At 46.6% G+C, this 27257-nt stretch overlaps 1 protein-coding gene and 1 long non-coding RNA gene across 2 annotated transcripts; both read right to left on the bottom strand.

Annotated features, from left to right (window-relative positions):
• Window positions 1–11385: 11385 nt before the first annotated feature.
• Window positions 11386–13352, bottom strand: LOC120712355. The gene has a single exon (XM_039998118.1). The coding sequence runs from the start codon at window positions 12614–12616 to the stop codon at window positions 11576–11578; it is 1041 nt and encodes a 346-aa protein (XP_039854052.1). The 5' UTR covers window positions 12617–13352; the 3' UTR covers window positions 11386–11575.
• An 8877-nt stretch (window positions 13353–22229) lies between these two features.
• LOC120712356 lies at window positions 22230–23110 on the bottom strand. The gene is made up of 2 exons (XR_005690858.1): window positions 22824–23110; window positions 22230–22537 (listed from the first exon to the last, which is right to left on the bottom strand). It is a non-coding gene; the product is annotated as an uncharacterized LOC120712356 (long non-coding RNA).
• Between the last annotated feature and the right edge of the window lie 4147 nt (window positions 23111–27257).

Genomic DNA, 27257 nt, shown 5'->3' with positions numbered 1-27257 from the left:
CGGCCGGCCCATCCCCTACTTCTTCTACCTTGGTCCAGGGACCCAATTGCAATGGATTGCAATTCTTCTGAGGTCCTTTCTGCAAAAAGACATTTCGCTTTTATTTTTTTCTATTGAACTTTGCAAAATCCTAGAAAAATGTAAAAAATCAGAAAAATGTCAAATTAATTTTGTTGTGTTCCTTTTAATTAGATCTATCATCTGGTGTGAAGAGTTTGAAATGTTTCCTTGTGTTTTTAATTCTAAAAATAGGGTTAAGATATGGCTCCTTTTATTTGTATCTTTATTTACAAAGCTTTATTTTAAGTGAGCCTTTAACCACATGCTCTTTAGAGTATGTTGAGCTCTATAAATTTTTTCTAAAACCATTAATGAACTTTAATTCATACTTTAAAAATTTTCTTTTGAAGTATTTGTTTACTTTTCTCAGGGTTTCTTTTAAAAATTCTTTTGTTGAAATAAAACCCTTCTTTATGGAGTTTATTGTGTTCACTTTTATTTTATTGGTTTTCAACTCCTTAGTGAAGGAAAGCTATACCCAAGCACTTCACTAATTCTTTCCAAATATTGGATTCCATATAGAAGTCACCCCGCTAGTAGACGGAACGTATGAGCTAACCCAGGAACCAGACGGGGATTTCTCCGAAGCTCAGGCCAACATTGTTGAGTTAATTGAAGTCCCGAACCCTGATTCGAAAGAGCCAAAGCTTGCTGACTCTATAAACATCACTGAAGGCAAGCCCCGGTGCATAATCCTATTATTTTATGCAACTTTTGTTATTTTTTTACTTGTGCATTTAAGTTATTGGAGTTGAATGAAAACCATAGATGCATAATTCTATGTTCCTATTGATTGAATACTAGCTTTGAGTCCGAAATATTTGCTCTACTAATAGGACCGGTAAAAGTCGAGTGATTGCCTGTCACTCGCGAGCTCTATAGGAGTTGATTGTTTATTTTTTTTGCCATCACTATAAGGATCATGGGCGGATTTGTTGAAGTCCGTCTGTGTTGAAGAATTTTGATAAGGTCGCAGTGTGTGGTAGCGGTGGTTAAGCATTTGAAAGTACTAGCCACATGCCGTAAATATGGTACGCGGTAAGCCTAGTAACTGCTCAGGTCCGGCAAATGGACATACCCCCCACTCTCTTGTAGAGATAGGAAGTTATTTTATGTTGCAACAACCACGGGTGCAGAGAAGAGCGGTTCTCTGTAGTCGGGGAGAGTGGCACTGATCCATGAACCGGAGTGAGTAACAAACGGTTGCTTGGGAGCGACTCGACAGTGCTTCAAGCGTGTGTGTGTTAGGTTTACCCTTGCAAGGTTGGAAATTCGATTCAGAATCGTCCGTTTCTCACGGATATTGAGACTGCTTGATCCCTTTGTCATATAGAGTAAGAAGTGAAGCAATTATGATACGTAATCTTGTTAGATGCAATTAAATCCTCTACCATATTTGTGTAGATAGGTGCTTACCTAGATTGGTTAATCCAACTAGAATCTGAAAGTTAAAATTTGAAAGTAAGGACCTACTCTTTGTTGCTTTTCAGCAAAAGAAACCCCAGAACCTTTTCAAACTTTATATGTCTAGTTAAAGGGTTGTTTACCCTTAGACGAGTTAGTCTTGCTGAGTACTAGTATACTCATTCTTGCTTGTGACTTTGTTTTTAGGAATGACTTGTGAGGAATCAAACACTAGCTTGTCTTGGCCTAGTGTGTTACCTACTGGTTGGTCCATGAAATGGGAACCGTCTCCAACCAATAATGGCTCGGCTGAATGATGTCATGATCGGGCTTACCATGACATCCACCCTACGACGGTTGTATATAGTTGTGTTTTCTTTCCGCTGCAGAATTTCTCTCTTAATCTTAGTCTCGTTTAAACTTCCCTAGTTTCCTTTGGAATAAAGTTTGTGAGAGCTAGAGCTTCGGTTTACTAGCCCAAAACTCTGATGTAAATTATACCTTTATCTATGTGATATAAAATATTATGGAATTGTTGTATCTCTGACTCGCCTTCGTACGGGAAATATACTTGTGTTACGATCCGATATCAAGTGGTTTTATCGGGATTTTACCCGACAGACCAATGATTATGCCGATTGAAGTGTGATATGCACACTAACTGGTGTAATTCAAACTGATTCTGCCACACCTCGTTCCCGAAATTTGGTGACTATGTGGCACAGAGCAAACGGGCTAGCAAGCTGACCACCTCATTAACAGCTAACGATTATCGCTAACCCTCCTCTAATCAAGCTTCGCGCCTCAACCAACCACGCACCCATTCTCCCTTCACTTGCTCTCTAAAACCCGCTGCGCCACCACCTCGCTCGCTGCCGAACCACGCCCAAAACCCTCGCCGCACCCAAACGGAGATCCCCATACTGATCGGCGTCTACCTGGAGCGGGAGATGGCCCCCAGCCTAGCAATGGCAAGGACTACTGCACCAATCGGCAGCGGCTGGCTGGGGCACCGGTCGGCGCCGACGGTCCGGCTCTCTACAGCGGGGAGGGCGCTGGTCGGGCTGCCGCGTACCTCTCGCTCCCGCAGCTCGAGCCACCTCTCCGTGGCCGCCGGGCTTGGCGGGTCGCCACCTCTGCTGCCCATGGCTGGGGCTGCCGCCTCCAGGACGGGGCACCTCAAAAGCTCCGCCTCGCCTGCCGGGTTCAGCAGTGGGGCGCCACATCTGGCCGCCGCCTTTTGGTCCTTCAGCTCGGGCTCGGGCTCGGGCCACCTCGCCATGCCCGCCGGGCATGGGGTGGCGGTGGCGCCGCCACCTCGGCTGCCCAGGCCTTCGGCTACCGCCTCCAGGACGGGGGCCCTCAAAGGCGCCGCCTTGCCTGCTGGGTCGTCGGGGAGGGCGCCCCTTTCCGGCGATGGAGACCTGGAGCCGTCCGCCATGGATCCCAAGTTTGATAAGCTTCTCGAGGAAGTCGAAGCAATTCACGCCAAACTCCAGACTCTGTCACCAGTTCTCAAGTAAGTTTCTGTACCACACGTCCAAACCGGTTAATTTTTGGATGATTTGTGTCAAAAGCTTTTTTTTAATTGTAGTAGTCAAGTATAGTCTGTCACATGACTATGGGTCCTTTGTGGATTGTAGTGGTCATTATTCTTGGTTGTTTGATAGGTTTATGGTGAGCTCTAGATATTTGTTGAAGAGAATTTTGTTCAAGATCATGGTTACACTACTGATAATCTCAGTGATACTGTACTTGGTAATGGGCAACATCGACATTAATCAATTTCTTAAGGATGCGTTTATCACTTTCATCAGTGGTAAAGAAGTTAGGGAAAAACTTCAAGAAGCCATCAATAGTCATGTAGATGCTACGATCAGTCATCTTGTCCCATGGAAAAATATCAAGATCTGGTGGGGGATGAAAATTGGATGGATCTCAACAAGGAACAAGTGACGCTTACTTACAACAGGTTTGTGGCTTCCTTTTTCAAAACCACTGAGCGATCAATGTAGCATTGATAAGGCTGTTTTGTAGAAATGGGTTCTTGTGTGATGTGCAATCTATTTTGGGTTTTATTACATAGATCTGGTGCAGAAATCTAGTAGGTTCTATTGCATCTCTTATATGTTTATGTGATATCAGCTTACTATTTTGATGCTGCCTTGAGAAAAGAAACAATTAGTAATCTAAGACATGTGGGACTACGTCAACTGAATTTGATGGCATTATATACTTCCCTGTTCAATTTCTTTACTTGCTTTGTAAACCTGGATGTAGCATTGTAGTTGTTGTAGTTGGTAATTGTTCCTCTGTCACACTTAGTCCTCATACTATATACTATTTGAACTGACTGGTGTATCTAAACCACTTTGCTAAAATCAACCCTGAAAGTTTTGTTTCATCTTCAAAGTGGATGTTACTGCAATCAAATGGGCTGATCTGTTTTTTTTGGTTTCTCAAGATCAGAATTAACTGTATATGTTTGAATCTCAATGTGTGTATCAACTTAGTTTCTCAAGATTATATCTATAGTTAAAATCGTTCATAAGGTTGTTTTGTACAAATGGGTTCTTGTGTGATGTGCAATCTGTGTTTTGGTTTTTATTGCATAGATCTGGTGTATAATTCTAATAATTTTTGCAGCATCTCATATCTGATTGTGCCATACAGCTTAGTACATCGATATGTATTCTTGACAATTTTCTTGCTTGGGAAAGTAATTTGATTCATAGGAGCAAGTCAAGATATGCTTCCCTGTTCAATTTCTTCACGTGCTTTGTAAACGTGGATGTAGTATAGTTGTGGTAGGAATTTGTTCTTCTGATGTAACGCTTTAGTCTGCATACAAAACATTTGATCAAACTGGTTGATAGAAATCACATTGCTAAAATCAACCCTATCAGTTTTGTTTCTTCTTTAAATGAGATTGTTACTGCAATAAACGAGCTTCCTTGTTTTATTTCATTTCTCAAGATAGGAATTAAATGGTATATGTGTGAATCTCAAGGTGTATCAATAACTAAATGGTAGCAAGCTTTCACAGTTTCATGGTTATCCTAGTCCAAGCCAATTTTGGTTTGCTTGTTTTTCTGATGAATCGAAACTAATTTTCTTACTGCCATAATCATGGAATAATGGCTATGTTAGCTTAGGATTCAATGTGTTCTTGTGTTGATGTTCAGTCATGGGCAATGAAATCAAGTGTAGTAAAAACTTGTGCTTAATTTTCTGTTTGTCTGTAGATAATATGGCTTGATATGGTTTGCATGAGCCACTATAGTAAAATTTTCATACTTTTCTGTCATAATCATCTAGTCTTGAAGTACACAAATTGTATCAGGAGCGAGCTAAATGAATATGGAATGCATGGCTAAATTTCCTTACAAGGATGTTCTGTTTCAGTGAGATATCGCTGACAGTTAATAAAAATCATATCCTCTTGAATAATGTATCATTAATAGACACAAAGAACCTGTTAATTGAAAACTAGTGTTATTTTTTTCTTCCAGGGTGCATTTCATTATCTCCTCTGCGGTTGTTTACTTTATGTTTCAACCATACAGGTCACATTGTTTGGTTGCACTTTTGGGTAAAAACACATCTTCATACTCTTTTGCTCTACTTGATGTAGTAGCAATGTGCTAATAATGTGCTCAGCTTCCCAATTCCCAGTTTTGGCTATTTGACAGACAATTATCTCTAATTTCATTTTCAGTTTCTGGGATTCGCAGCTCTGTTAAGACAGGATTTAGCTTGAGCACTGAGGGTGAGATGATTGCACAAGTATAACTGCTAGCTTCAGGAGTAACAATACACAACGTTGCTGCTAATATTTCTTGAACAATTCATGGTAGTCTGTAAGCTCATATGGATAGTCCCTTACAAACTAATCTCTGTAAAGGGTCCAGCAAGTTTCAGGAGTATGAAGGCACGGTGCATTACTACCATATTATAACATTCCGTCAAATACAGTATGTAATAAGCTCATCTGGAAACCCCCTTCTTCTGAACCGGTCTTATGAAAAGTGTGCAGCCATACTTCATCAGCAGAGAAGTTTGTGCTGGACCTGGATTCCTGTTTTCTCTTGAAGAGGTATAACTATCTTGATTGGTATTAATCGGTTGCTCGCAAGTATTGATCGACACTTTCAAAGTCTGCAGCTCAATTGTAGTCCATATGGCTGTGTTATATATTGCGGTCCATGGAGATGTTCGCTGCGATCTGCTGTCTTCAGTAGCCATCCATGATCCATGTGGAGGAGCAGCCACATAAAGAGTTTCACCTTGGGAGGTGCCCACGATATATAGGAGTAGAAAAGATATTGGGTGGAAACCTGAAAACTACTAAAGATCATAATCACAAGTATTCAAAAACTTTAAAATGATATGCACACAGTGCATCCATAGATGTACATTGCAGCGAAAGTTGACGTGGGTGCGCACTAGAAGACAAAATTTTGTAAAATCTCATAAAATTTCGTCGCACAAAAGTGAACAGTTTCAGGTGCATGAATTTGTCTTCTATTGCACATGCACATAAAATTTGGGCTTTCTGTAGAATTTTCAAGTCGGACCGAGTTGGTGTCTCTGGATGGATCTAATGGAAGAGAGCAAGATGGCGAGAAGGTGACCGCCGGCGGCAGCTGTCGGACTCGGAGCGCCGTGACCGAGACGCGGTCGAGGCGCGTAAGCTTGACGCGCGCGCCAGCTTTTTTCTCCCGAAAAAAAAACACTTTATGCTCATTCTTAGCCTCCTAAAATGTTTTAGCAATTCTGTAATGTTGCAAATCATTATTCTGAACTTCAAAACCTGCTGGTGGAGTTGCAATTAGCTCTCATTAGAATGTTGGCATATTAACATCTATTTCCTGAGTTGCAATTGACCAAGTGGCTCAATTCAATCGAATGGATAACAGGCTAAGAGATCGTCAAATGGTTAAAAATGTGCTAAACCAAATTCAACCACTTAGGAGCAATCCACAGGATTTTATTGTTCTTCATTTCAGCTTCTGGATGTGTGACCTATTGGAGTTAACAATATGAAATTTGGTGGCTACAAGATGATCACGGGAAATTACTGAAGCCTCAGGATCTTTCACCTGTTTATCCATCCATACTTGTTGTAAGCTTAGAATTTAGTTCTTATGGTCATCTTCGTGATGGAAACAGAATATGAAGATTCAGGAGATGACCCTCATAAACTTACCTGAGTAGTAATATTGCACTTAGTCCCACTTGCCTATATCACGGATTCACGGCTGCTGTTACTACTTACCTGCACTTGAAACTTTCTGCTGATATTTTTGACTTTGACATACAATTGGTGTTGTGCTGAGTTGAATTGCATGCCAGACTGAAAGATCACTTGTTATTCCTGCTGATTGATTTAAATCAATGCACTGTATACTTGTTATTCCTTGTATTCAACACTATAGTTTTCAGGATTCACTATCAAGACAAAATTTTGTCAAATTGAGAATGGAGCTGATTAGGAAACATATGGAATTGTAATTGAGCTTAATAAACCCATAAAAAGTTTGAAATATGGGACTCTGAGGGACGAAAATTTCGAAGCTCGTCTGCTGAATGCAGGGGGCCTAGATTAGAATTACCAACAAAGCATCAATAATAAGGAACAGCAGGCATCAAAATTATTAATAAAATTTACAGCAGAGCACATGAGTATCTTGGGTCTTACGTTATGTCACCCTGCAGGTCTTAAGTACCCTGTCTTGGTTTTGCCTTAATGTTTGCATCTCTCATCATGGTTTCTCCAGTGATCTTTGCAAAACCTGCCTGTTTGAGCTAAAATTTCTCCTTCACTAGTTCACTGTGAATAAAGCAGATAATGGACTTGGCCTAGGAAGCACGATATATGATAATCAACTAATTATTTTGCTATTACAATTGATATCTTGCTGATAAGAATGGTGCCTAGTGAAATTTGAGCACCCTCAAAAGTACTGTTCCTGCATGTTATCTGCAAATGGGTTTCATTTTGGTCTGTATCTGGAATCTGGTCTCTTTCCATTAGTGTTCCTTATTTTTTCCTGCATGTTGTGCACGTGGGTAGAAATATTTCAACCTCAAAAGTACCGTTCCTTGTTTTATTTCTACAATTGAGCAGCCAAGTAGAAATAATAGAGATGTCATGTTCTGTCATCTCTGGAATGCAGAATCTGATGAACTTGGAAGTTGGAACAGGGGACTCAACTAAGAGAAAATGTGGAATGCGGTGAGCCGTAAGATTATAGTATCTAATTGTGATATTATCTGCGTTAAGGAAACCAGAAGAGAAGCTCTGGTTGAGGAAGTTCTGGTTGCTTCAGTTTGATTATGTGTATTTCCGTTCAATGGAGATCCTGGTGGCAGCATTATAGCTTTGAAAAGTGTTGACGCCGATTCGGGCCAACACACGAACGCGCTAGATCGCGTGACGCGAGGAGGGGCTCCTTGCAGCACCTCCTGCGTGCAGCGGCCAGACCGGTCAGAGGAACCGATCGTCGTGCAGAACAGCGACGATCTGACTAACGCTCGCCCGGGAGGGACCCCGTCGGGGCAAGCGCGCGTAGGGTTGCCCTAGGCTCGGCAGGCCAGCTAGGGCGTCCTCAAACGCCATGGAGACGAGAGAAGAACATCATATTGAGATTGGAAAAGAAAAAGATAAAAAAGATAAAAGTGTTTTGTGTTTGATCGATTGGATACCCTAATCGGCCGTGACCCTTTATATTTATAGGGTGGGGTGGACTTATCCTGCAAGAAATCCTATTACAAGATCTAAATCTATTAAAATCTCTAGTTGTACTCGGATTCCACTTAGACCGGTCGACTCTACCGGTCAGACCGGTCGGCTGCTGCCGGACCGACTATAGCGTCTGACCGGTCAGACCGCTAGGGCGTACCGGTCAGACCGGTCGGTATTGTCGAATGCCAATTTTGGTCGTCAACATATGCCTCCCTGTTCTTTGGCAAAACTTGCGTGTCAAAGAACACTCTTCTGGACCAAAATTATCTAAGAGCGATGAATACATCGGCCATTTTTTTGTGCTAAGGGCGATAACAATTTATCGGCCGTATCTTACTTCTTCCTCAAGCTGATGACGAAACAACTTGCTTAGGCCTCCATACCTGCTTCATGGTCACCGACCTTGCTGGTACAACCTTCGCTTACTGTTCCATGGACTCTTTCTTGCGCATCCTTTGCAGCCTCGTCTTTTGGGTGTGAGACAAACCTGAGGGACACCACCTCGGCTGTAGATATTTTGAATCTTGCTTTATGCTCTTCTCACCCTCCTTGCTGCAATTAAGTTCCTTTCTAACCAGATTATTGCTAATCGGTTTTTGTGGTGAAGCATGATTTGGATACATAGGAGGATATTGAATGTAATACGATTACATGTGCATCCTATTATAATCCAAAGGCATATAATAAGGATACCAGCAATACCATGGAGCAATCGATCCATTAAATGAATTACCTTGGCTCAAACTCGATTGCTCTTGAGACGATGAAGGCTTTGTATCCTTGATTTTGTCTGGCCGTCCCCTCTGCTTCTGGACGACTCCTTTCTTCTCATATTTGGCCAAGAGTTCTTTAAAACTCGGCCTTTCTTGTTCTTTCTTATTTCTGGAATTCTTTCCAGAATTCCCAGAGTGACCGGTCAGACCGGTTTCCAGATCAGTCAGACCGGTCTTCGCAGACTCGGCTCCTTTTTTCTGCTTCTGCCCCCCAGCCGAACTTGATTGTTGTTCAGCTATATCATTTGAAGCATGATCAACATCGGAGGCAATTTGATCAATAGAACTAGCCGATATTTCTTCAATGATCGGTTTTTCTTTGTCTAATGTCAAATCTGAATTTTTAGTTAATCGACCATTTTTTTGCCACGATAGATTTGTTTAGTCACCTTATATTTCTTTTTCTGCACAGACCGATTTTTATGAATAAAACGGTCATTGTTGGCAAGTGGTGACTTTTTAATTGCCGATTCCTTATATGTAATATAATCTGAACAAAAATATATAGGGGGAAACGACATATACGAATTATAAGACCATGGAGGATAAGGATAATGCATATTAAAATAGAACTCCCATGGTACATGTAGAGGTGCTCCATAAGATGGAAACGGCATTGATATATGAGGATTGCTCCATTGCCGATTCTGTTCATGGAACTGGTATTTTGGAGATGATCTTGGTAATTTGGATTTATTAGGCCGACTAGCATCTTTAGCATCTTTTTGTTTCTGATGATGTTTAGCCGGAAACTCACTAATGGGTTTCGGCTTTGCCTTTTGATGCTTGTCATGACCTTTAGCTTTGACAGTCTTCCAAACACCAATCTCGGGTTTTTTTGGTTTAACCATCTTAGGTTTTGATTTATTTTGCAAAACTCCGGAAGAGGCGATTAGACCGGTCAGACAACCGGTTAGACCGGTTGTGGTGCAACCGGCGCCTTTGCCTTTGTTTTGTTGCCCCCCGAGCGTAGAAGTATTAGAATTAATTTCTATGTACTTGCAAGGGGAATTTGGTTCTACAATTTCAGCTTGAGACGGCCGAACTGTATCTTGACCAACAACATCACAAATAGTCAAATCATTGCAAGGATTATTAGTCGGCTTTTCAATAACCGACTTTTGACCAACAGGAGCTTGAATTGAACTATTTTCTTTATCAATAAAATCTTTAACAACACCGGATACAAAATCAGATAAATTACCTGAAGATTGCATCTTCATCAATATGTCAATGGGGGATGGTATTTGCTGCTCCTTTATCACTTTGACTCCTTGTTCACGTGCCGCCATATTGCTAAGGTTTGACAAATCGGCCACAATAACCTGATTTTCATCCCCAGCGGAGTCACCAATTTGTGTTGACGCCGATTCGGGCCAACACACGAACGCGCTAGATCGCGTGACGCGAGGAGGGGCTCCTTGCAGCACCTCCTGCGTGGAGCGGTCAGACCGGTCAGAGGAACCGGTTAGACCGGTCGCCGTGCAGAACAGCGACGATCCGACGAACGCTCGCCCAGGAGGGACCCCGTCGGGGCAAGCGCGCGTAGGGTTGCCCTAGGCTCGGCAAGCCAGTTAGGGCATCCTCAAACGCCATGGAGACGAGAGAAGAATAGCATATTGAGATTGGAAAAAAAAGGTAAAAAAGATAAAAGTGTTTTGTGTTTGATCGATTGGATATCCTAATCGGCCGTGACCCTTTATATTTATAGGGTGGGGTGGACTTATTCCGCAAGAAATTCTATTACAAGATCTAAATCTATTAAAATCTCTAGTTGTACTCGGATTCCACTTGGACCCGTCACACCAGTCGACCCTACCGGTCAGACCGGTCGGCTGCTGCCGGACTGACTATAGCGTCTGATCGGTCAGACCGCTAGGGCGTACTGGTCAGACCGGTCGGTATTGTCGAATGCCAATTTTGATCGTCAACAAAAAGCTCATGCTTTTTTGAACCGAAAACAGCGAGGGAGGCCCCCGCTGTTGAAATTTTATTGAAAGAAAGGGTATTTACACAACAGAAGAGAAAACAAAACTAAACATACAAGGTATAGAGACTGAAAGAAAAAAAAAACTTTACAGAACAAAAAAAAACTAAAGGACCAGCGTAGTGGTATGACTTTGCGCTTGGAAAAGCTCTTGCTTTGCAGGACAGCAGATATATTTTCAGAATGCGTATGCACAATCCATGGAATTTAGTTCAATGCTTTTCGGGGGATCAATGAATGGGTCTGTCCCTGTACATCAGAAGGGAAAGCACAACTGAACACCATGCCGGTGATCTGCCTCTGCTCCTGTGCAGCTGTGTCGTATATGGGACAACTGAACAGCAGCAGCCGTTCAGGGGAAGTAGGCATGTAGCTTTATGAATGAAATTAACGAAATTTGCAGCAGAGAGCAGGAGTATATTCACATTAATTAGTAATTACATGTACAGAACAAGCTGGGGACGGTCGCGAGAGCAAAAACGAGTAACTGCCAAGTCACTGACGACGATCAAATCCGGAGAACTCAGCTTAGCTTACACAAGATTTGCAGATGGACCTCTAAAGTAACGGTCAGAATCGTTAAATGCAGCAGAAGAACCCTGACTAAACCCTCATCCCAAGCGAGCTAGACTTGACGAAGCACCTCGCCGCCGCGTAGCTTGCCAGGTGCGCGTTGCGCTGCATTTGGCCCTTCTTCATCCCCGGCGGCGGCCGTCGTGGCTCGATCCACAGTATCTTGCGTTGCCGCTTCGCGTCCTCGGCCTCCTGGTACCGCTCGTGGAGCTTGCGCTTCGTGGCCTCCATCTTCTTCCCCTCGTCGGCGGCGATGCTGCGGACGACGACGGGCGGCGTCTTCTTCTTCGGCTGCGCTGGGACAACGGCTGGAGCTTTCATGTTCGCTGATGGCTTGGCTTTGCTGGCGCTGGCGATCGGAACCCCCTTCTTGGACACCGCCGTGCTAGGATGGCTGCTGGTGATGGCGGCGGGTGTCTTCCTTGCACGAGGCTGCTGCTGCTCGTCCGGCAGCTTCCCTTCCTTCTTCGTCTTCGTGTCGCGGTTGGCGGTGGGCGGCGGCAGAGTAGATGAGAGGCCGTCCAGCACGTCCATGGCGGCCCTGTCCCTGGCGAGCGCGGCCTCGACGCCCGCCCTCCACCCGCGCACGACGTCACGCGCGAGCCCGCGGACCCGCTCCGACGGGTGGTCCTTCATCAGCGTGCCGACGGCGCCGACCAGATCGCCGGACGCCAGCTCGATCTTCTCGGCGGGCACGGCCCGCAGTGTGGCGAGCGACCCCGCCAGGGCCTCGTCCAGCAGCTCGCAGAAGCCCTCCACCTTGCCATCGTCGTCCGCGGCGTCGCAGAGCAGCTCGACGATCCGGGCCCTGGCGCTCCGGAACTCGTCGCGGGAGAGGCCGCCGGCGCCCTCGATGGCGGCGTCGATGAGCGGGAACGCCGCCAGGAAGGGCTTGGAGCGGCGGAGCGCCATGCCGCCGGCTAACGCAAGATCGATCGAGTTGGTGTCTGGATGGATCTGACGGAAGGGAGCGAGATGGCGAGAGAAGGGAGATGGCGAGGGAACCGGATCCGCTGACTCTAAGTCAGCGGGACACGAGAAGGTGTGAGGGTGCTCCAATCCTTGTTGCATTTATGATGGCCGGCAGCAGCTGTCGGACTCGGAGCGCCGAGACCGAGACGCGGTCGAGGCGCGTAAGTACGGGTGCAGATTCGGGTTACTCGAAAATTTCGGATTGAATATTTTAGGTATTAAAAATTTCGGGTTTTCAAAATTACTACCTAAAATTTGTATGAAAAAAGAACCCGACAATCCGGGTATCCGAAAATTCGAGTTCGGGTATCCCCGAACTACCCGAGAATTTGTGAGATGCTTCCTAAATTTGTATCATCTTTGCAGGAATAAGAAAAGAAATTAAAAATAAAGTCGATTAGTAAATAAAATTGCACAACAAGCTAACTACACAAAATAAAGGCAGTAGATCTCACATCAGCAAGAATAGTGGAGCAGTAGCATTAAATTATTTACAAATGGACGCCCAAAAAAAATCAAAGACAACTTCAATCGGGACCTGGTCCAGTGGTACTTGCAGCCATCCTCTCGATTGACACCAAGCAGCAAGATGATGACCGAGGGAGGCAAGATGCAGCGGAAGGAGCCCAGACCGAGGGGGGCAAGCTGCAGCGGAAGGAGCGCAGGGCCAAGGCGCGCTGTGGCCTCGCCCCTCGTGGATGAGCATGTGCATGAGGGAGATTTGCAGCCTGCTTCCGCTAGAGGTCCTAGCTTCTGCCATGGTCTGGGCAGACGGGCGGACGACGGAGGCGACAGAAAGCATGAGATGGGAGGAGCGCACGGAGAAGATAAGGCAGGTGAGTGGATAGGGTTACTGGGGGTGGCGTGGTTAAGTGGGCCGGGATGAAATGTTGGGCCGCTAGATGTTAGGCTCATATAGCACGTTGAATAAAATTCAGGCTTTCGGGTTATTCGGGTACCAGGATACTAAATCCGAATTACCCGTAATAATTTCGGGTACCGTGGCTTGCTACCCGAAATTATGTTCGGGTTTTTCGGGCTCGGGTTTTTTGGGTTCGGGCTCGGGTTTTTCGGGTTCAGGGTTCGGATTTCGGGTAATATGCCTAGCCGTACGCGTAAGCTTGACGCGCGCCAGATTTTTCTCCCAGCAAAAAGCACTTATGCGCATCCTTAGGCTTTGTTTAATTCCTTCGTGTAAAGTTTTTGAAACAAAATTTTTTTATATTTAAAATATTAAATATAGACTAATTATAAAATTAATTACAGAACTCGTCTTTAAACTATGAGACGAATTTATTAAGACTAATTGATCTATCATCAACACATGTTTACTATAGCATTACTGTAGTAATTTATTGTCTAGATCATAGCCAAATTAAGTTCATTAGATTCATCTTGTAATTTAAAAAAATTATACAATTAGTTTTTTTATTTAATTTAGATTTAATACTTCATGCATGTGCCGCACACACATTCGATAGAATAGTTTTGAAATTTTGAATTTTACATCTAAACCAGACCTTAGCCTGCTAAAATGTTTTAGCAATCATATCTAAAGCAAAACTACACTATTAAACTTGGGAACGTATCATGTGCAAACCAACCTTTCCGTGCAAACTATGGAAACTTCAATCTGGGTTATTGGATAAACACCAAGGGGCATGGGGGATTGGGCAATGTTACAATCTGGACCCGCCCTTGGATTGGGAAATCACACTTTTGCAAATCCCCTCCCACCCCCTTGCGCCCCTCCCCTTGGATGTTGATCTGATGGTCCAGATTGAATTTTTTATAGTTTGTACAGAGAAATTGGTTTGCACCTGATAAGTTCCCATTAAACTTTCACATCAGAAGTCTACACTAAAATCAAAATAAAAAAGTTTGTCGAGTTTATTTTTCATTTTTTATCTTTCCTATTAATTTGTGACAGTCCGAAAATTTACCAAAACAAACCACGCGCGAAAAATAATTTTCAAAATTTCCTTTTATCGTTGGGCTCAAATCATCTCTAAACCCCAAATCCCCCGAAACTTTTCCCATCGAATCTCTGTCCCGACACCCGAATTCAATCACCGTTCCATCCCCTTTTTCCCCTCGCAGCGTGTCGCCGACTGGCACACGTGCTCGTCTGACCGCAGTCGCCGCCGCGAATCCCGCCAGCGCGATCTCTCCCTTTCTCTCTCTCTCCCTTTTTCTTTCTCTTTTTTTTCCTTTTTCTTTTTCCTCCCTCTCTCTCCTTCCTCCCTCTCCTTTCTGCCGCACGCCGCACGAGCCGGGCAGCTCGGCGCTGCCCGAGCCCACAGCGCCACCACCGGCCACCGCCGTGCTCCACGCACGGCCCGCGCGCACCCTTGCTCGCCTGCCACCCCACCTCGGCCCGCGCCCTGCCCACGTGTGCGCACGCGCACCACGCTCGCCGCGCTGCTCGTCACGCCGCTCGCCGCCGGCCGCTCCTGTGCCCCCACGCGCTGCACGCGCATGAGCTTGTGCGCAGCACACGTTCCACGCGGCCGCGCCGCCCGTCGACCGGCGCACCGCCACCGCCTTCCTGGGCCGCCTCGCCGCTCGCGCTGCCGCACTGCAGAGCACAGCGCCCCGCCTCGCCTCTCGAGCCGCACAACCCGACGCCGAGCACAGCAGCCGGCCCCTCCACGTGCCTGCGCGCCTCTAGGACCTGCCCTAGCCGTTGCATCGTCCTGGAGCCGCCTCGAATCGCGCCACCGCTCCCCGCGCCGCGACGCCGAGCGCCATTAAGGCCGCCCGCCGAGCACGCCGGCCTCCACCGCGCCCCTACCGCCCCACCGCCTTTCCTCGCCTATAAAGAGGCCCTCCGTGACGCCCCCGAGCTCCGCAAGCCACTCAGCCACCACACGCCCCCTCCCCGGCCCTGCATCGCCGCCGCCGCTAGCGCCTCCGCCCACCGCACCTGCTTCCCGTGGCCGGCCCGCTCTGCTGCCTCCTCGCTCGAGCCAAGGGTCAAGGTAGGCGCCTTGGCCCTCCCTCTCTCTTTTCCCCTACCGGTGCTCGCCTCTGGCCGCCCCTGCCACGCCGCCCACGGCCGCCGCCTGTCCGCCATGGCCATGGCCATCGCGCCCCTCCCTGCGGGCCCCCCTCCTCTGAAATTGGGGAGAGGAATCGACTCCCCGTGGCCTCGTCTCTCTTTCCCCCCTGGTCCCGGCCGGCGCCCTGCGCCCCCCCTCCTCTGTTCTGCGCGGGGGGAGGTGGAAAAAGGGTAAATTTGACCAGACCCCCTGCCCTTTTTCCTTTTTAATTAAGAGTCCCTCCACTCTCTAGCCTTTTTGCAAAATAAACCATCTCCTTTATTATATTCCAAAACAAACCCTTCCACCTTATAAACAAAATTTCGAATATGCCCCTGCCCCTTTTCAGAGTAACCCGTGTATTTTTAGAAAATGTAAACAAATCCTTTCTCTCCCAAAATAATTACAAATAGGTCCCTAAATCCTTATTTAACCCCTGAACCCCTCTTTAACTCGTCATTTCATGCGCCAAAAATCCTACGATTGACCCGAAACTTTACCACACCATTTCTAATATAATTTTGGCCATGCCATTAGAAAACCGCCCAAAAATATTACTCCTATCTCCATATCTTAATTGTTCCCGATTCAAGCTCAACGATAAAACCTTTATTTCTTTTTCTTGATTGTGTGCTTGCTTGTGTGCGTCGTAGATCACGGTGTGGACGAGGGAGAACACGTCGACGAGCAGTACTGCGAGCAAGTGAACGAGGACCAGTTCCGCGACCCCGAACCCGAAGGACAGTACCTCGAGCAAGACTTCCCGGAAGGCTTTGAGAACGGCAAGTTCAATCCCATCCTTTGATGCATGTTTTGTCCCAGTTTTATAAACACAACACATTGGCCTATTTTGCAAAAACTGCATATGTTTTGACTGCTGAAAACATGGTTGGATAGCCACCCCTTGATTTGTTATAACTATTCCTTGACCACTTGATTAATGTCTGAATGTGATTTGTTTGGACGTTAATCATTGCTAGAACGCTTAGGACCTTAAACACGATACAACTTGTTTTTATAAAGGGAAAATATGTGAGTGTGTGGGAAGGGAAAAATGTGAAATTTCGAAAGATAAGTTTAGACACGATGGATGGTACTTTTGTGTGAATTGCCGAATGGTGTGCTCGTACCTGTGTGGTTGAGCAAGGAAGGGAGATATCCATCCTGTCACAATTAAGCACCGAGTTGGTGTGTCATCTTGCCTAACTCCACCATCGTGCAAACCACTCGACCGTTGTATGGGCAACTACTAAGCATAAACCCCACTAGTTAGTCAAATAGCTATCAGGAGAGCTGAGAGCAACGGGTGACTAAGGAGAAGGGATGAGCTCTGGGTGACTTATGCCCCGGTTAAACCTCGGTGATAGGTCAATGGCCCCTTGGTGGATCCCGTGGTGGCTAGTCAGGTCTAGTTAAGGTGGGTAATGGCTTTGTTGGGATCTGCACCGACACTAAGGTGATCGTGCTGTGGTACCCCGCTTGTGGGTAAAGTTGCACACCTCTGCAGAGTTAAAATCTATTCGAATAGTCGTGCCCACGGTACTGGGCGAGTTACGGTTTGGTCACACAACTAGTGTTTCTTCTGGGAATGGTTGGTATGGCGTGAGTTGTTTTGGAAAAGTGTCCGACAGTTGTGCCGTGTGCTACGGCGGATGAGGAGTCCGGTAGCAATCTAAAACTTGGATCCTGTGTGGATCAACTTTACGGGTTACTCAGTGCAGGATAATGGCTTTTGAAAACCCCTTTCTTTCAAATAAACCCATGCATAAAAATTAGTTTTCCGCAAATTAAACCCTAATCTTATCCTTGGTTTACCCTGTGCATTATATTCTGTTTATACCCCCTCCGTGGGTGTAGTTGGACTTGCTGAGTATGTTTGTACTCACGTCTTTCCTAATTTTTACAGAGGAAGATTCAGACTTCGTTCCCGAAGACGTTGAGTAGGGGTTCCGTCCTGCACCCAACCTTGCCTGTGGATAGGGTCACCCGCAGGAGCTCCATATCATGCAAGACTCTGATGACCTCTTCGTAGTTAATATCGTCGTGTGGGTTTTAGTTGTTATCCTCGTGATAGTGGCGCTTCACTACCCATTACCGCGTATAGTTGTATGGTGATGTACCATCTAATGTAATAAATGTGTTATCAGCCTCCTGGCCGTAGGCTTCACTACCCATTACCGCGTATAGTTGTACGCTTCAGGTGGTATTAGAGCCGTAAGTTGGCCGTAGGACGTGACCCCTAGGATCGAGACCTTTTTTCCAAGCCTTTCCCATTAGGTCCTTCCCTGTTTAACCACACAGACCGTTTATATGCAAAAGTTGTTCACCCTATCTTTGTTTTTCAGATGGCTGAGGAAGGATGGACCCAGGGCCTTTGCCAAACTGCACCTGGCTTCCCCAGCCTCTTGATCAATGCCCTGGAGAGACTTGGTGTTACGGAACGCCCAAAGTACTACAGCAGAGAGTACGAGCACCATGGTACCCTCCGCTGTAGGGTGATCCTGGTCATCGCCAGAAGTGACCGCTACCCCGACATCCAGCCATGGCGAGTGACCCCACAGGGTTTAGGCACCAAGACACCTATCCCTTGGCCGTCAGGAAGGCACTCCGTTATCTATGCCGGATTTTTGAAGGACACCTCGCCCCCACACCAATGAGGTTCTTCCCTCCGGCCATCAGAACCCCAATTTGGGAAGCTCGTATGAGAAGCCTGGAACGGCGCCGCTATGAAGAAGACCCCCTGTACCAAGTGGCTACCTACCTAGCCTCCTTGGATCAGCTCTTTGACGAGCAAGCCAGCATCCTGAGGGAGCAGACCGATCGAGCCGAGCAAGTAGAGCTCGCGGTAAGACTGCAACAGATCCGGGCAGCCCAAGCCGAGGCAAGAGCCGCAGCCGCGGTCAGCAGCGAAGCGGTTGCCCAGGAGAGCCTCAGGCAGGCCCGGGACCGGCGTATGCAAGAATTGACCAGAAGTGGAATGCCAGTCTCGGCAATTGGGGAAGACCATGTCCTACTTAGAACGCCCGTCATAGGATGGGGACCACTGTTGGGAACCCCACAAGCCCCGCCCGAGAACCCTGAAGGGTCTACTGCCGCCGTTGAAGGAGAAGCTGTTGCGCAACTCCTGGAAAATGAAAACCTAGAGGACGGCGAGCAAGGACTACTCGCACACTCCGCCCCAGAAGAAGGCTCACCCTGCGAGTAGCTTGTCCCGAAGCCACCCTAGGAGAAGCCACCCCAACCCCTTTGGCTTAAGTTGTACCCTTAAGTGTGACCCTATACCCGGACGTGTAGTACATGTTTGGCCTTGCCCCAGTGTTGTACCCCCTCGCAGTAATAAAGATGTTTGTGCTTGTTGCTTGCTTGTGTGCTTGTTGTTAGTTTGTGTGCTTTTCGGCGGAAGGTAGATTCTGCCTTTTCAAAAATACGAATTAAACAACTTAAACATCACTTAATCCTAATCCCAATCTCACAAAGACTCTACCCAATCTACAGATGGCTTCCCGAAGCGGTACGAGGGCCTCCCACAACCGGACCCCTGCAGCCGCTGGCGCGGGAGGACAGCCTAATGGACAGAACCCTCTTAAGCACGAACAAGAACTGAGCCAGAACGGAGGAGGAAACCAAGGAGAAGTGCCACTGCCACCACCTCTACCTTTCGGGGACCTGGCACAGATAATACACAACCAGACCCTCATACTGGAAATACTGGCCAATGCCCTCGTCAATAAGCGGCCACGAGAGCAGACCATGAATGACAAGCTGACAGCGTTCCTGAGGACCAAGCCGTCCACCTTTGTAGGATCCAGCAACCCCTTGGATGCAGATGATTGGCTGCGTGTAATCCATAGAAAGCTCGAGCCGTTCGAATGCCAAAATCGAGACAAAGTTCTTCTGGCAGCTCACCAACTCACTGGAACTACCTTAGCTTGGTAGGAAAATTACTGTGCTGCTGCCAAAGATGCCTCCACCATCACTTGGAAGGAATTTGTGGAGGAGTTCCTCCGCTATCATATTCCCACGGCCACCATGAAGCGCAAGGCGGATGAGTTCCGCGAACTGCAGTAAGGAAATAAATCAGTGGAGGAATACACCTACCAGGTCATCGAGCTTGCCCGCTATGCACCAGAGGAAGTGGACAATGATGAAAAGAAGCAGGACATGTTCAAGAAGGGATTAAACCTAGAACTCTGGACCTTGCTCACCCCTCAGATATACCCGACCTTCAATACTCTGATGAATAAGGCCATTCTCACAGAAAGGGCTAAAGCTGAAGAAAGAAAGGACAACAAGCGCAAGTTCCTGGAAAGCAAGGCCCGCCAGCAGGACCGCTTTTAGAAACCAAAAAGCTTCAGCTATACTGCACCAAGATCTCAGGCCTCAATGCAGTATAGGACCCAGTCTCAGGTGACAGGCTCCCAGATTCCTAACACACAGCTCCGAAGCCAGACCACCATGAAGGCCCCGCAGAGCAATGCCAGCCAAGTCACCACCACCAACAACAATGCTAGGGCCTATTTCAACTGTCGTGAGATAGGGCATTACATTGCCAACTGCCCATATGCCAAAAACAAGCCTGCTGCATCAGCCTTCTCCAACTCGGTGAATGGACCTAGGCCACCATTGTCCGGAGCCAACCGTGTTCCCATCGGCAGCAACAACAAGGGCAACAACAACAGCCAGTAGTTGTATGGACGAGCCCGCGTCAACCACATCAACGCGCAAGAGGCTCAAGGTGCACAAGGAGTGGTACTAGGTGAGTTCCAAGTCAGCTCAACTCTGGCAACAGTATTATTTGATTCTGGAGCATCACATTCATTCATATCATCAAGTTTTGTGGATAAGCATAAAATACCTACAGTACTACTAAAAACACTCCTATTAACCTGGACGCCTGGAGGTGACATCAAGTGTCAACTAGGTTGTCTACGGGTAAGGATCAATTTAAGTGAGGTAGAATTTCTAGCAGACCTAGTAGTACTTAAGTTTAAGGGAATAGACGTGATCCTTGGAATGGACTGTTTAAGCCTACACAATGGTCTCATAGGTTGTACTGACAAGATGGTACACCTGACGAACCCAGAAGGAGTACGAGTGACCTGCCATATCCGGGGGAATGGACCAGACCCAATGGTGTCCTATAGCCAAGAGATCCTATAGGATGGCAGCCTCTGAATTGGCGGAATTAAAGAAGCAGCTGAAAGAACTACAACGAATTGGCTTCATCAGACCAAGCTCGTCACCTTGGGGAGCCCCAGTCCTATTTGTCAAGAAGAAGGATGGGAGTATGAGGTTGTGTGTAGATTACCATGCACTGAATGAGGTTACCATCAAGAATAAGTACCCCCTCCCCAGGATTGATGATCTTTTTGATCAGCTAAAAGGAGCCAAGTACTTCTCCAAGATTGATCTGAGGTCAGGATATTTTCGGCTCAAGATTAGAGAAAGCGACATCTCAAAGACAACATTTGTCACCCGTTACGGGCAGTTTGAGTTCACGGTGATGTCTTTTGGACTCACCAATGCACCTGCTTATTTCATGAATCTCATGAACAAGGTGTTTATGGACGAGTTAGATAAGCTTGTCGTAGTCTTTATCGACGACATACTTATTTACTCCAAGAGTGTTCAGGAACACAAGCAACATCTGCGGGTAGTATTGGAAAAGCTGAGAGTACATAAGCTATATGCCAAATTTAGCAAGTGTGAATTCTGGCTTGAGAAAGTGGCTTTTCTTGGACATATTCTAACCGTATAAGGAGTAGCAGTCGACCCTGAGAAAGTCAAAGCGGTTTTCAATTGGCAGCAACCAACTAATGTTAGTAAAATCAGAAGCTTTCTCGGATTAGCTGGGTATTATCGGAGATTTATTGAGGGATTCTCCAAGGTAGCCCGGCCCATGACAGAGCTGCTTAAGAAAGAAAAGAAGTTTGTTTGGACAGAGTCCTGCGAGAGGAGTTTCCAGGAATTGAAGAGAAGATTGACAACCACCCCAGTACTAACCCTACTAGATATTCATCGGGATTTTATCATTTATTGTGATGCATCCCGACAAGGATTAGGATGTGTCCTCATGCAAGACAGGAAGGTAGTAGCTTATGCTTCCCGACAGCTCAGGCCTCATGAGCAGAACTACCCAACACATGATCTGGAGTTTGCAGCCGTAGTGCATACCCTCAAGATTTGGAGACATTATCTAATTCGAAATAAGTGTGAGATCTACACCGACCATAAGAGTTTGAAGTATATTTTCACCCAGCCAGATTTGAACTAAATGCAAAGAAGGTGGTTAGAACTGGTTAAAGATTATAATGTGGAAATTCATTACCACCCTGGCAAAACTAATGTGGTAGCTGATGCCTTAAGCTGAAAATCTTATGGACCAAAGTCAAAGTGCAGGCGGGGCGGGTTGCGGACGGCCGCAAGGCCACCATGCTCGCCGCAAATAAATTAAGCAGGTTGGTGGCCGTCCACAAACGCTGCTGTTGTGGTAGCTAGTCTCTGGTGGACAATGTGCCAAATATACTTAACCCGCTTGACCCGCAAGCTAAAGCATAGTTAGTTTTTTTTTGTTCCAGACAAAGCCTCGCTGGTATGCCCATTAGGAAAAACATTGCCTACTGCTTCTAAAAACATTCGCTCAACATGCTCCGCAGCAAAGGAGATTAGAATTGCTCAACGCAAGTTGTATTAATACAATGTCATATACTTACTTTTAGATGTCACTGCAACAGAAAAGCTAACTAACAGCTACAAGTGCTTGATCCCATGAAGACGTGAGTCAGTCAAAATCGTAGAGATAGCTCCGGATACAACAAAAACTGGATAAGGGCAGTAACCTGATCTCAGGTTCCTTCATGCAGCAGTTCAACTCGACATCTCATAAGATTTTCTGAATACTAACTAAAATACCTAATACAGTACTATGATAATCTTGATAGAAGTATTCTTCCCCACTGAACACCTTGTTTCTTCAAATCTGAAATGTTCAAACAGAGAAGTTTTTGTCAGAATGGGATTAATAACCTACCAAATTTCAAAACTGCTATTGATGCAGTTCCATCCATTCTGCACACAGGCAGGTGGTCTGTGCTAAGAGCACATGCACCCAAAACACTAAGTGCTCAGAAGATAAAGATCAAAGAAGATTCAACAATCACCACTGACGGTGCCTGAACTTGGGGGTAGAAGAGTACGTGCCTGATCTAGATTCCTCATATTCCAAAGAGGGGGGCGGAGTGCTGATGAGGAGGGATGGAGACAACCTGCACAGTGTGGCCTGCGCTGAGGGAGCGATGACCAGGGGACGGAGGTGACCTGCTCATGTGCAACGGCCGCCGCCGCACCGCCGCATCAACGCCGCCGCGCCGCCCTTGTGCTGCTGCTTCGTTTTGCACCCGAGGGAGCTGAAGCCGATGATTCCGAGGAGCAGATGCCAGTGAGTAGGAGCGGTTGCTGTGGAGCGGAGCAGAGCAGAGGTGTTGATGGTGGGGGCGGCGGCGGCCGCCGCCGCTAGATACGGAAGAGCTGAGAGGCTACGAGATTCGTTTGCGGGTCTTGAGGGTTACTCGTTTTGTCCGCGGGCTTAGGTAGGGTAGCAAGTATTGGGCCACTAGAGTTTTGCAGCTGGGCCGCATTGGCCATGAAAGGTTTTTTTGCGGGGCGGCTACGCGGGCTCGTTTAACAGCCCGCCCCGCCTGCAACCTGAGACCAAAGGATGCCCATCTGCAGGAAGAAGTGGCACGATTGAATGTGCACATTGTCCCTCGAGATTCCATTCGCAAGATGAGCATTTAACCCACTCTGGAGGATATAATCAGAAAGGCACAAAGTTCAAATGAGGACTTGATGGAAATCCGAATGCATACTGGAGAAAATAAGGCACCGGATTTTAGAGTGGATAATGAGGGAACTTTATGGTACAAAAATAGGATTTCTGTGCCCAAGGAAGGAGACTTCCGGCAGATAATTATGGATGAAGCTCATAACTCAGCCTACTCCATCCAACCAGGATCCACCAAGATGTATATGGATTTAAAACAGAAATATTGGTGGAAGAGAATGAAGGCGGACATTGTACGGTTTGTCACCCATTGTGATACTTGTCAAAGGATCAAGGCCGAATATCAGAAGCCAGCAGGATTGTTGCAACCCCTTCCCATCCCGGTTTGGAAATGGGATGAGATAGGAATGGACTTTATAGTGGGTTTGCCCAAAACACAGAAAGGACATGACTCCATATGGGTAATAGTGGACCAACTCACTAAAGCGGCTCATTTCATACCCGTGCGGACCAATTACGGTGGAGAAAAGCTAACTAAGCTTTATGTGGAAAACATAGTAAAGTTGCATGGTGTGCCTAGCAGAATTGTTTCAGATAGAGGGACCCAATTCACCTCTAGGTTTTGGAAAAGCTTGCATAAAGCTGTTGACGCTCACTAACGATCATTTCCAGGCGTCAACTTGATCAGAAAATCATGAGAGTTTGCATTACTTACACGCATCCTTATCCAATAAAGTCCCTAAACCACACTTTACCTTTTAGAATATGCAAGTTGTGTTTTCAAGCTAATATGCAGGTTACAAGCACACTTTGGCCCGACATAAAATCACAGAAATTATTAGAGCACCGATTCAGGCTCAGATGGACCAAAAGTGATGCAAGAACCCAATTCAAACAAGTCAAGATAGGCCAACCCCAGCGTGGATCAGAAAAAAGGCCCAAGACAGCCCACCAGAAGAAGTTGGGGGCAGTTGGTGGCCCGGGCAGGCCGACTGACCTACCTGGTCGGCCGACCTGGGCCGTGGGCCCCATCGCCTCAACCAGTTCATGTGGCGCTTCCCCATTGGTCCCCTACGTCGGTTGTACTGGCTTCACCCCGTGACTCCCTGCTATAAATACAAAGGGGGGTGGAAAATAGGACACACACACACACACCACACACCACTCACCTTTCCTCTCTTGCATTCCTTGCATAGTCTTTAGGCTTAGTGGAGTTTAGGATAAGTTTAGGAGTCATCGAGTCGCCGGTGTTGCTCGAGAGTCTGGTATGGGTTCATCTCTAGCTCTCTCTTGTAATATTCGGCTGTTTGTAATAGAATTAGACTATGGTTACCGATATCTGCATGAAGTATATTCTGAGTTATCGAGTATATGCTTCTTGTCATGGTTGCGTTATCATTCTATGCTTGCATTGTATGATCGCCCTGTGCTGGAGATGGTTAGTCTTTTGTTCTTAGAACTCTATCAACTGCTCCAGTATTCATATGATTGCTCTAGTGTGATGTCTGTCCATCCAGAGGGTGGGGGCTCCGTACGGAACACTAGAGTATCCCTTACTAGTGTAGACATGGTGTCTAGATTAGCTAAATATTGCTGGATGTCAACTATACCCACGGTTTGTAGAGGTAGCCTGCAGGTGGTGACAGCCCTGTCCGAGCCTTTTAGTAATCCTCCACGTTCGGTATGGGGGGGGTAGGAGGTACATAAAGTCACCGGGGTGTACGGGCTCCTCCTGTCACTTCGATAGCGATATCCCTGTTGTGTAGTTTAATCTCTGACGAGCTAACCAATGAGAAAGTGTAGATATAGCTAGCCTAGTACAGCTAACTCGAGCTCTGACTTTTACCTTCCTCCTGGCCTAAAGCATCTTTTATCTTTCTTTTATCCGAGAGGGTAGTTTGTGTGTGTGTGTGTCACACTACCTCGTACCATGTTATTATCTTAACCCTGTTTATGCATGAGAATATCCAATCTAGATAGAGTTCACCCACTAATCTATATATCCTCTCACCACCTTCCCTGCGGTAATATAAATGACACCCCTGTATACTCCCGGGTAAAAATGCTACAGCGGTATTCCGTGCGCTTGCGGATTTATTCGTGGTTCATGAAATACTGCCACACCCCAAATTGGCGTCTGCGGGCGTCATCGCTGGTGACGTTGGTAGGCGCCAACAAGCATTTTTGGCGCCGTTGCCGGGGAAGACCCAGAGTGAAATATATAGATAAAAGTTGTGAACAAAATCGAAATTGGTATTCGCTTGCTAAACAGGCTAACTTGGCTTTGTTTTCTTGTCTTTGTTGATATGAAAACAGGGTAGTGTATGACCGGTTTCGATCTGCCGCAAAACTTTCATTCCGATCCAGAGTCACTTTTGAGAAGAGTTCGACCTCGTATCGTACCTCCTCAGATCTCACTCTTAGCAGTCGATCCAGTCATCGCATCATCGTCAGCTCCTAGAGCTATGGCCCAGAAGACACTCCGTGATTACTCTGCTCCGTCTGCTAACCAGGTCCCTACCGGGCCCGAGGTTAACACTGGAGGAGAAAATTTTGAGATCAAGACAGGTCTCATTACGATGGTGCAGGCCAGCCCATTCTGTGGAAAGGCCAATGAGGATGCCAGCGCTCATCTCAAGATTTTCCTGGAGCTCTGCAGTACTTTTGTTATCAAGGGTGTATCGCAAGATTCTATCCGGCTCCGTCTGTTTTTGTTCTCTCTCTTGGGGAGAGCGAGGCAATGGTTTTATGCTAACAAGGCTGCTGTAGATTCTTGGGACAAATGTGCCAAGGCATTCCTCTCGAAGTTCTTCCCGACGGGCAAAACCAATGCTCTTCGTGGTCGGATTTCGAACTTCCAGCAGGCATCAAATGAGTCAATTCCGGAGGCTTGGGAGAGGCTTCAGGAGTACATTCTAGCGTGTCCGCACCATGGAATGGATAATTGGCTCATTCTACAGAACTTCTACAACGGGTTGACACAGTCATCCCGTGATCATGTGGATGCCGCTGCGGGTGGAGCTTTGTTCTCGCTAACCATTGATCGAACTACATCATTGATCGAGAAGATGGTTTCCAACCAAGGTTGGAGCGATGATCGCCTCCAACCGCGCCAGCGAGGTATGCACTCCGTTAAGGAGGCCGACATGCTCGTTATGAAGATTGATCTCCTCCTCAAAAAATTTGAGGATTATTCCCAAGATAAGGCTCAATTGCAAACACTTCAAGCCTTGGAGACTCGCATGATGTGCGAGGTCTGCAGGAATGTTGGACATTCGGGCGATAATTGCCCAGAAACCCAAGAAGAAGCTCTATTCCTCAATGGTAGTAATGGGTTTCGTCCACAAGGAGGTTAGGGGTGGAATCAACCACGCCCATACTACCAAGGAGGTAATGGGAATTCGAATTCTTTCGGTCCTAACCAGCCTACCTTGAGAGATCTTGTCTACGACCAAGCGAAGATCAATGAGTCCCTTCAAAAGAAGTTGGCCGCTATAGACAAATCCTTGGAGACTATCCATGCCAAGATGGATGAATTCCTATGGCTATAAAGAACCAGCTGAGTTTCAATAAGGCGCTAGAAACTCAATTGGCTCAACTAACTGCTGCTACACTTGCTGCTGAACTAGGGAAGATTCCAGGGCAACCCGAATCAACTCTAGAGAGCGTAAATGTCATCAATGCTATGTGGAAAGAGTCACTTAGCAGGACATCCCTCAGCCATGCAGAGAAGCTCACACGCCCAAGAAGAGGTGCGTGGGGCGAGTTGGCAGCCACAATAAGAGAAGATCCCGGAACCCTAGTGATCAGTTGCTCAATCTTTGACTATGAATTTGATCACACCCTTTGTGACCTTGGAGCCAGCGTCAACATCATGCCCAAGGTAACTTTCGAGAAGCTAGGCTATCCATCAATC

This window comes from Panicum virgatum, chromosome 6K (assembly GCF_016808335.1).
Source record: "Panicum virgatum strain AP13 chromosome 6K, P.virgatum_v5, whole genome shotgun sequence".
NCBI lineage: Eukaryota > Viridiplantae > Streptophyta > Magnoliopsida > Poales > Poaceae > Panicum > Panicum virgatum.
This window is presented reverse-complemented; position numbering and strand designations above follow the sequence as displayed.

Coding starts and splice junctions, on each gene's coding strand:
- LOC120712355 (XM_039998118.1), bottom strand. CDS start 12,616: ATGCAACAAGGATTGGAGCACCCTCACACCTTCTCGTGTCCCGCTGAC.